The 9,772-nt window shown below is 44.8% G+C and overlaps 1 protein-coding gene across 4 annotated transcripts in view; it reads right to left on the bottom strand.

Moving 5' to 3' along the window:
- Positions 1-1,416: 1,416 nt before the first annotated feature.
- LOC144892637 (folylpolyglutamate synthase, mitochondrial-like) overlaps positions 1,417-9,772 on the bottom strand; it is a 67,426-nt gene continuing 59,070 nt past the window's right edge. For 3 of the 4 annotated variants that reach the window (XM_078780327.1, XM_078780326.1, XM_078780330.1), the window contains 2 exons: positions 3,011-3,071; positions 1,417-2,454 (listed from right to left, as the gene is read on the bottom strand). In XM_078780327.1, coding sequence (XP_078636453.1) covers positions 1,958-2,454; positions 3,011-3,071 — 558 coding nt within the window. In that variant the 3' untranslated portion in view covers positions 1,417-1,957. The remainder of the gene's footprint in view (positions 2,455-3,010; positions 3,072-9,772) is intronic. The other variant, XR_013623841.1, reaches the window with a different exon arrangement.

Below are 9,772 nucleotides of genomic sequence, written 5' to 3'. Positions count from 1 at the left end.
TAACGATTCACTGTGTGACTGCTTCTTCCATCCATTGCTTGTAAATAATTTTGGTCGCTCTTTCTTTTTGCTTGTGTGTGTATAATAAATCTGTTCTTCCTCCGTACTCTGTCTTCTTCTCTTTTCCTTCTCTTTCGGTCGCTTTAGAGGTTTCCCGATTGAATATCTGTGGTGCGATCTGGTCAACGTTGGGGGAGTCGGGCCAATTGGGGATCCTGTAACGGTCGCGGTTGGACCATCCGCTCGGCCCATCATAACATCTAAACCGCGATCCGTAACAATAAGATGAGCCCGATACTGACGTTATCCATATGTCAAGGCCTTATCAATCACCAGATCTGAACCCAATCAAGCATTTTTGGGATATTCTGGAATGATGCCTGAGACAGCGTTTTTCACCTCCATCAAACAGGTGGGAGTCGATTGACTTTCTCGTGGAAGAATGGTGCCACATCCCTCTTGCAGCATTCCAGACGCTGGTGGACTCTATGCCATGGCACATACAGACCATACTGGATGCACGTGGTGGCCCAATGCCTTATGAAACGACCAAGTGGTGAATGCATCGCTGGGTGAGCTAGATAATGGTCATTGGCTTGTTAGGAGAGCGAGATGTCTGGGTAATCAATAGCTCAATTGGTTGAGCCAAATAGCAAGAATGTAAATGGCTCAATTGGTAAGCCAGACAGCTAAAAGTCATTGCCTCACTAGGTGGGCTAGATTGGTAGTCTAAAAGATTGGTAGTCAATGGCTGATTAGGTGAGCCAGGTGGATAGGTGGTGAAAGGCTTGCTAGGAGAGCAAGAAGGTTTCATGGAAAGGTTGTCCAGTACCAACATTTTAATATGACTAATGGGAAGCAATTGTTAACAAATAAATAAAACCAACTGCCATGGCTCCAATACAAAGTCTACCAAAAACATTGCATACACCGACATGAAAACTCAAGAAAACTTGGCATCAAACAGAGTTAATCAGAAACCTCAAATAAAGATTACTTGGGAGTGTATACAGTGTAAATAATAATTACCCCAAAAGGATAATTAGGATTTCTGGTTGGTGGGCAGGGCCCTCGTAAAAATGGGGATGGTAGATCGAAGCATCGACACAGACAGCGGCTGTTGACGTGATATCCGCAAAAAAGTGAATAAATCACAAACTCAGTTAACACCTTTCAAAAACGAAACACCTGAGGGGACGAGGGACATGGGGCAAATTTATTGTCTCGTCGTGGCTAGTAATACCCCATCTCTCCGGCAGGGATCGGCGAACTGCGTGCACAGGGGTAAATTCACCACTTGCCTCACCGTCCTCGGAAGGGGAGGAAAGGGTGGATGGGTGGGGACAGGTGGCATCATGAGCATGCATGGAAAATTGGGTGGAGATCTGCCAAGCCGTTTTCAAGACAGAGACAGAATTTTAGTATGATACATTTATTTGGCAACAGTTACAGTCCCCAAAATACCGATGCAGTTTGTAGATACCTGCACACAGCAGGAAGGACGAAAATGTCTGTAAACATTCCAAGCTGATGAATTTTCAATGAATTCAATGGTTAAAAGAGCAGTTTCACATTTAACCACCAAGCAATGGTGATGATCAGTCACGCATGGCACAATGACACGATTGAAGGACAATCTGGTAAAGGCGTTCAAGGAAGCGCAGTATTGATGAATTCAAGTTTGTACAAGCCAAAAAGTAGGACAAAATGAGCGGAAAATTAAGGATTGGAATGGAGAAAAAATGAAGACAGAGGCCGAGAGAAAAATCCGTTTTCAGTAAAAAAGATCATTCAAATTCATCTAAAAGGCTCACGTGATTTAAAAAAAGTTCCTTGTAATGAATGAAATTCCAGGCGATAAAAAGCAGCAACCGATCGGCGGTGATGCTGGTATATCTTGTGAAAGAGTCGGAGGTGTAAAGGCAGAATGGAGAGAAACATGGAAGCAGACGGATGATTAATCAACATTGGAAAGCAAAACCTTCAAGGTGCAACCCACAAGATGGAGACTTCCAGTAACTAACACGAGCACTTCCCGCTCCTGCTCATCCTCTTCCATCGTCTGTCGTTTTCCTTCTCCTCTATGGGCCGTCTCCTTCCGCCTCAATCCCACGAATCCCTCGTCAAAGCACCGATTGATTCCGTCATGGATTTCTGCTTTCTTCCTTCCATTCCTCATTTCCTCAATGTCCTCCACATATCCTCCCTTTACGGCACCATTTTCTTCTCTTTTTCTGTCTTGTCCATCACGTTGCATCACACGAGTCCACATCTTCAACCAATCGAGTGAATCAGAAATGTTGGGAAAAACCAATGACGGAGCAGGAACAGAGGATGGCTTGTGAAGACGAGAGTAGAGGGAAGGACTCTCTTTTTCCAGCCTATCCCACATTCCCTTGTATTCCCAGCATGCTTTGATCATGGCAGAAGGTGTAACCTTAAGGTTATTCTGATCTGTGGAGAAATAAATCGTACAATTACTCAAACACCATACAAAGCAACATCGTATGACATGTACACCATACAAAGCAACATCGTATGACATGTACACCATACAAAGCAACATCGTATGACATGTACACCATACAAAGCAACATCGTATGACATGTACACCATACAAAGCAACATCGTATGACATGTACACCATACAAAGCAACATCGTATGACATGTACACCATACAAAGCAACATCGTATGACATGTACACCATACAAAGCAACATCGGATGACATGTACACCATACAAAGCAACATCGTATGACATGTACACCATACAAAGCAACATCGGATGACATGTACACCATACAAAGCAACATCGTATGACATGTACACCATACAAAGCAACATCGTATGACATGTACACCATACAAAGCAACATCGTATGACATGTACACCATACAAAGCAACATCGTATGACATGTAATGATCCGTGTGAGTGTAATAAGGCAAATTACGGAAAAACAAAAGCACCCATTAATCAAGTGAAGGTTTGGTAAAAGTTGGAATAGGTACCTTGACTCTGATTTTGGGACGAGATATTGGGACAAAAGATGGCAAAATCAAACGTGTATGCCTGAAAGAGGAAAATAAGACTTCAGTACATCACATGAAACCTTTTTGAGGAAATTATTAATCAGTTTATCTAAAACAGACTCAGATGTGAAAGGGGGAGGGATTAGGGTTCGGGTTTTGTACAAAGTATTGCGAATACTTTGGGAAATTTCATTCGGCAATTCTCAATTTATATGTCTCAACCTGCATAACAGTTTGTGCATAACAACCTGCATAACAGGTCTCAACCTGCATACCTGCTCCCTCCCAAAATATATATATTTTTACATAATTACCTCTGCCACCGAAGGTGGATGGAGGTTATGGTTTCACCTCTGTCTATCTGTCTGTCTGTTTCCAAACAGGATATCTCAAAAGGTTGTGGACAGATTTGGATGAAATTTGGTAGAGAGTTTGTATATGTGACAAGGATAAAATGATTCGATTTTGGTGAAGATCCGGATGCGGATCCGAGATGGTCGATAGGTTGGGTGTGTGACAAGGAAGAATCGATTCGATTTTGGTGAAGATCCAATTACGGATCCGGATACGAGTATTTATTAAAATCATAAGTGATTCTTCACCATTGAAAGGGCCAAAACGATATACGTATCTGTATAATAATACCGTAAGGACTCGACTTTGTTATCCCTTTTACGCCGCACCCAGTGACCCGATGCCCACGGCACTAATGGATTCATGATCTACGAACCGCGCTCTTTGTTTATCACGTACAGCCATACTCGAAAAATCTGAATTAGCCGACGTTGGGGCCCAAAAGCATCCGATTAACGGCCGATATGACGCCATCTTACGACGCCATCGTATTGGCGTCTGCTGGGTGAAGGCGCAGCAAGCCGTCCGCTGATTGGACAGTCGAAGGCGACAGCAAGCCGTCCACTGAGTGGACAATCCAGAGCATGCATGCCGCCATTTGTGCCGGTGTCATCGATCGCGGTGTACGCTAACCTCATCAGGTGGGTTTACCATAATTTATTCCAGATACTGGTGATTACGACGAAGTGAAACCGATCAGCAGCCCATCAGTATCATATAAAGCAATAAATAACAAGGCTTCAGCTTCTGAAAGCTTAAAACAAAGTGTACTTCGCCGAGTGACGAAACGTAGACGTAGGCCTAGGCCCTACCTATCCAGTTGTGTTTCCGTTGTGGCCATGATCTCAACAAATGGCGTAGGCCATGTGGCGTCGGGTAGGTCATGATCAGCCCCCTCCCCCCCCCCCCCCCCCTTTGTTTCACCAACTCCTGCATCTGCCACCGTTCATGATTATCAAAGTAGGCTTTACCCTGTTCACGATAAGGTAGAAATCAGTGAGGTGTATACGAAGAGATAAAAGGATGGCATTGACTTCGAGACGGTACGTGATAGTTGGCTGCGGCTGGCTGATGCCACGTTTTTTTTTTCTAAGTGCCATGGATGCTGATGGACATAATAAAGGTATCGGCTGATCTCTCATCGTAATATTACCCGATGGAAATTAACTGTTTCTTTGTTTGTCATTTCCTGTGCAATAATGTCAAATTGATAAGTCAGACATCCTTTTCTATTGACAGCTGCTCTCCTTTTCAATGGCATCGTCTATTGATATGCATGTTCTTCTTTCATATAATTTTACACATTCACAATCAGTATTTCAATTCTTGCAGACATTGGAAAGGAAGTTGACTCACAGGCCAACTCTCTGGCTCAATCACAGGCCGACGCACAGGCGATGTAATTGTGAGTAGCATTTTTGCACAAGTGAAAATTGAAAATACACGTTTTTGGTATGTGGCTGTGTTATTTAGTGTTTGTTTTGTCTCTAACAATATAAAATACAAAGTCAGGAGGTGACACTATACAAAGTGTAAGTTGGATTCTACAAAGTGTCGCCTTTTTCTTGATTTTGTTCACACAAATCCAACCCACACCATATAGAGTCTCGTAAAAAATACTTTTCAAATGCCGGCGAAAGAGACAGCTAGAAGGCAGGGGAAGGAACCTCAGGACCAAGCATCAAAGGCAGTCTGAACGCTGCACTGCCAAAGCCCCTGAACACTGCAATGAAGACTCTACTGCCATGGATCAACCACACCACTCCACTGCCAAAGCCCCTGAACATGGCAATGAAGCCTCTACTGCCATGGATCAACCACACCACTCCACTGCCAAAGCCCCTGAACACTGCAATGAAGCCTCTACTGTCATGGATCAACCACACCACTCCACTGCCAAAGCCCCTGAACACTGCAATGTAGCCTCTACTGCCATGGATCAACCACACCACTCCACTGCCAAAGCCCCTGAACATGGCAATGAAGCCTCTACTGCCATGGATCAACCACACCACTCCACTGCCAAAGCCCCTGAACACTGCAATGAAGACTCTACTGCCATGGATCAACCACACCACTCCACTGCCAAAGCCCCTGAACATGGCAATGAAGCCTCTACTGCCATGGATCAACCACACCACTCCACTGCCAAAGCCCCTGGAACACTGCAATGAAGCCTCTATTGCCATGGATCAACCACACCACTCCACTGCCAAAGCCCCTGAACACTGCAATGAAGCCTCTACTGCCATGGATCAACCACACCACTCCACTGCCAAAAGCCCCTGAACATGGCAATGAAGCGTCTACTGCCATGGATCAACCACACCGCTCAAACAGTCGATTCCTCGGCCGTCAAATGTTTCCTCAGGTAGAACAATTCTTTTCTGGAACAATGGACAATGTTTGTGAGTACTGTGCAGCTCTTCGTTTCCCGAAGGAAGCATTAAACTGCTGCCACAATGGTAAAGTTGAACTTCCACCACTACATCCGTATCCATCTGTATTGAAAAATTTATTTCTGGGTACTGATGACAGAAGCAAAAACGTTTTAGAACATATTCGACAGTATAATAGCGCTTTTGCTCTGGCGTCGCTCGGTGCCCAATTGGCTACGCCACCAGGTCTAGGCCCATATTGTTTTCGCATCCATGGTCAGATTTATCACCAAACCGGTTCCCTTCACCCTGAACCAGGTGCAGAACCCGTTTACAGCCAATTGTATATTCTAGAAGGACATCTAGCTATTGAAAAGAGAATGAAAAATCAGCACAATCAAAATTGTTGACGTGATGTTATGAGTCTCATAAACAATAATTGTCTTACACAGCTTAACCCTTACATTGCTGCTTATAAGAATATGCATCAAGTTGAACAGGCGCAAGCCAGAGAGGCCGCTGAACGTGGTGCTCCTCCAACAAGCGTCACCATGTACATGAAGCTGGGTGGTGACCAGCGCCGCTACAACGAGCCCCATCATGACGAAGTGGCTGTTATTTTCGTCGGTGACAATGGTGCTCCACCTCCCAACAGAGACATTGTTGTGTACCCACGTGGTGATGCTCCTCGCAATATTTCTTACATGTCTTCTAATATGGACCCCATGGTGTATCCTCTTTTATTTCCGCGAGGAGACCTTGGCTGGTCACTAGATATGAAACATTGCTCTCAGCGCCAAACTGCAAAGAGGTACAGGGTAACCATGCTACAGTTCTATGCATACCGATGTGCAGTTCGACGTGGCTTCAGTCCCATCCACTCTGGTGGGAAACTTTTTCAACAGTACTTGGTTGACTGTTATGTCAAAACTGAAGCATCCCGCCTAGACTTCACCAGTCGTAATCAATCGTCTCTATGCATAGACCTTTATCAGGGATTGATGGATCACGTTGGTCGACAAGCCGAATTGTCAGCATTGTCTCCTGGTAAAATTGTCATATTGCCTTCAACATTCCAAGGTAGTCCTCGGGCCAAGGCACAGAAATACCAAGACGCAATGGCTATCATCTCCAAGTATGGCAAGCCTGACCTTTTTCTTACTTTTACTTGCAATTCGAAATGCAAGGAAATAACCGAAAACTTGGGTCAGGGTCAGAGAGTAGAGAATCGACCCGATTTGGTTGCTCGAGTTTTCAAACGTCACCTGGATGCACTTCTTGCTGACATAAAAGTACGTCATGTATTGGGTAAACCAGTCGCTACTGTCCATGTTATCGAATATCAAAAAGGAGGCTTAGCTTACCGCACTGTCATTTACTCATTGTACTTGATGCAGAAAGTAAGTTGCGGCATTCAGAGGACCATTGACTCACTTATATGTGCAGAAATTCCAGATCCAGCCATACAAGCCCAGCTTTATGAGGTTGTCAAATCAACCATGATTCACGGACCATGTGGGATACTCAATCCCCGATCAGTCTGCATGGACAGTGGGGTTTGCACCAAAGACTATCCAAAACAATTTCGGCAACAAACCATGATTACTGCTGATGGTTATCCCCACTACAGACGCCGGGATAATGGACGCACAATCAAGATTCGTAATGTGCAGGTAGATAACAGATGGGTTGTTCCATATAACCCATGGCTTTCCAAGAAATACAATGCACATATCAATATTGAAGCATGCATGTCAGTCAAAAGCATCAAGTATTTGTTCAAATACATATACAAGGGGCATGATTGTGCTAATGTTGAAGTTAGACAGACTAACGAACTCACTCATTACGAAATATCGACCTACCTCGATGCGAGGTATGTTAGTGCTCCAGAGGCCTTCTGGCGACTTTCCGAGTTCCATATGCATCAGCAGTCACACTCCGTTATTCGATTGCCTGTTCATCTTCCCCGTCAACAACCAGTATATTTTGAGCAAGGGCATGAGCAAGAGGCAGCACAAAGAGCCAGCGATACTCGTACCATGCTAACTGCGTGGTTTCTACTCAATTCGCATGATGAAAGTGCGCGGCAGTGGATTTACACTGAAATTCCCAACCATTATGTCTTCACATCTGACAAAACGTGGCAGGCTCGGAAGCGTGGCGGAGGAAATGTCATAGCTCGCATGTACACTGTCGGTCCCAAAGACATGGAGCGATACTGTTTTCGTCTACTGCTTTTACATGTACCTGGGGCTACCTGTTTCGATGACATTAAAACTGTTGGTGGCGTCATGGCATCTTCATTCAAGGATGCCTGTCTTATGCGTCACCTTTTGTCAGACAATGATGAATGGGACAGTGCACTAACACAGGCTTCTTCATTCCGAATGCCTTGTGAATTGAGGTCCCTCTTTGCCACAATATGCATCCATTGTCAGCCACGAGATCCAGTGACACTTTGGCTAAAACACAGAGAATCGCTCATTGAGGACTTTCGTCGTTCCAGTGATTTACAAGTGGCTGAATTGCATGGTCTGCAACACGTTCAAGCAATATTACTCGATGCTGGTCTTACTTGTGCTGCTTTAGGTTTTCCGAATCTCCCAGACGAAGCTGAATTAGACTCCGAATCTGGTTCCTTTCCACACGCTGAAATGGCAAAAGCTCAGATACCCCTTCTGAACACTGAACAGAAGGTGCTATTCGATGCTGTGTGTGCTGCAGTGGTGGAGGTTCAGAGTAAATCACCGCCACGACCTCGCTGTTATTTTCTCGATGGTCCTGGCGGTAGTGGCAAAACTATGCTTTACAATACGTTGATTTCATTTCTCCGTGGTCAGAGTCTCAGAGTTGCTTCAAGTGCATGGACAGGCATTGCCGCCACACTGCTCAACGGTGGTCGGACTGTTCACAATCTGTTCAAGCTTCCAGTCCCTATCATTGATAAGTCTACCTGCAATATAGCACCAAACTCTGCCCATGCTGAATTGCTTCGATCAGTCACCATGTTTATTGTTGATGAAACATCAATGGTCCCCTTACATGCTCTCAATGCCATCGATATAGCACTGAGAGATATAACTGCTACAGACGTTCCCTTCGGTGGAAAAAACTTTCTTCTTGGTGGTGACTTCAGACAGGTACTTCCAGTTGTCCCGAGGAAGCCGCATGCAGTCATTGTCGAAAACTGTCTGAAACGTTCTCATCTTTGGCACCATTTTACTGTTGTAAAACTGGAAAAACATGCGAGCCAACGAGGACCAAAAATATTTCGCTAAGTGGCTGATTGAACTTGGCAATGGTCAACTTCACAAGCCTTTCCCTGACACTCACCCGGAATGTATCGCACTTCCCCCCCAATTTAACATTGTAAAGGGAAAAATAATAGACTGTTTTCGATGATGTGTCAGAAGCAAATCTTGCTCAAACGGTTATTCTGAGCCCCACCAACGAACATACTCTGAAGCTAAATGATGAGGTCTTGGACAGAATTCCTGGTCCAAAGACAGTCTACTACAGCACTGACTGCGCCATTTCTGATGACAATGAAGAGGCTCAGAGCTATCCAATTGAGTTTCTCAACAGCATAACACCTTCGGGGATGCCGCCCCACCGTCTAAGCCTCAAACCAGGGGCTATTATAATGCTTCTCAGGAATCTCGATATTCGTCAAGGTCTTTGCAATGGCACTAGACTTCGCCTTCACCACCTTCATTCCCCACGTACTTGATGCAGAAATACTAACAGGTGCCCACCAGGGACAACGAGCTCTTATACCCCGTATCAGACTCGCCCCATCTGATGCCAGTTTACCCTTCGTTCTACAGCGAACTCAGTTTCCTGTTCGCCTGGCATATTCAATGACCATAAATAAAGCCCAGGGCCAAACATTCCGTAAACTGGGTATCTATTTGCCTGCTCCTGTCTTCTCCCACGGCCAGTTATATGTGGCATGTTCAAGAGCACGGTCGTTCAAAGATGTGTATATCAAGGTTGATAATACGAG

This window comes from Myxine glutinosa, chromosome 6 (assembly GCF_964187855.1).
Source record: "Myxine glutinosa chromosome 6, kmMyxGlut1.1, whole genome shotgun sequence".
Classification (NCBI taxonomy): Eukaryota; Metazoa; Chordata; class Myxini; order Myxiniformes; family Myxinidae; genus Myxine; species Myxine glutinosa.
Note: the sequence above shows the minus strand (reverse complement) of the source record. Positions and strands in the feature narration are given on the sequence as shown.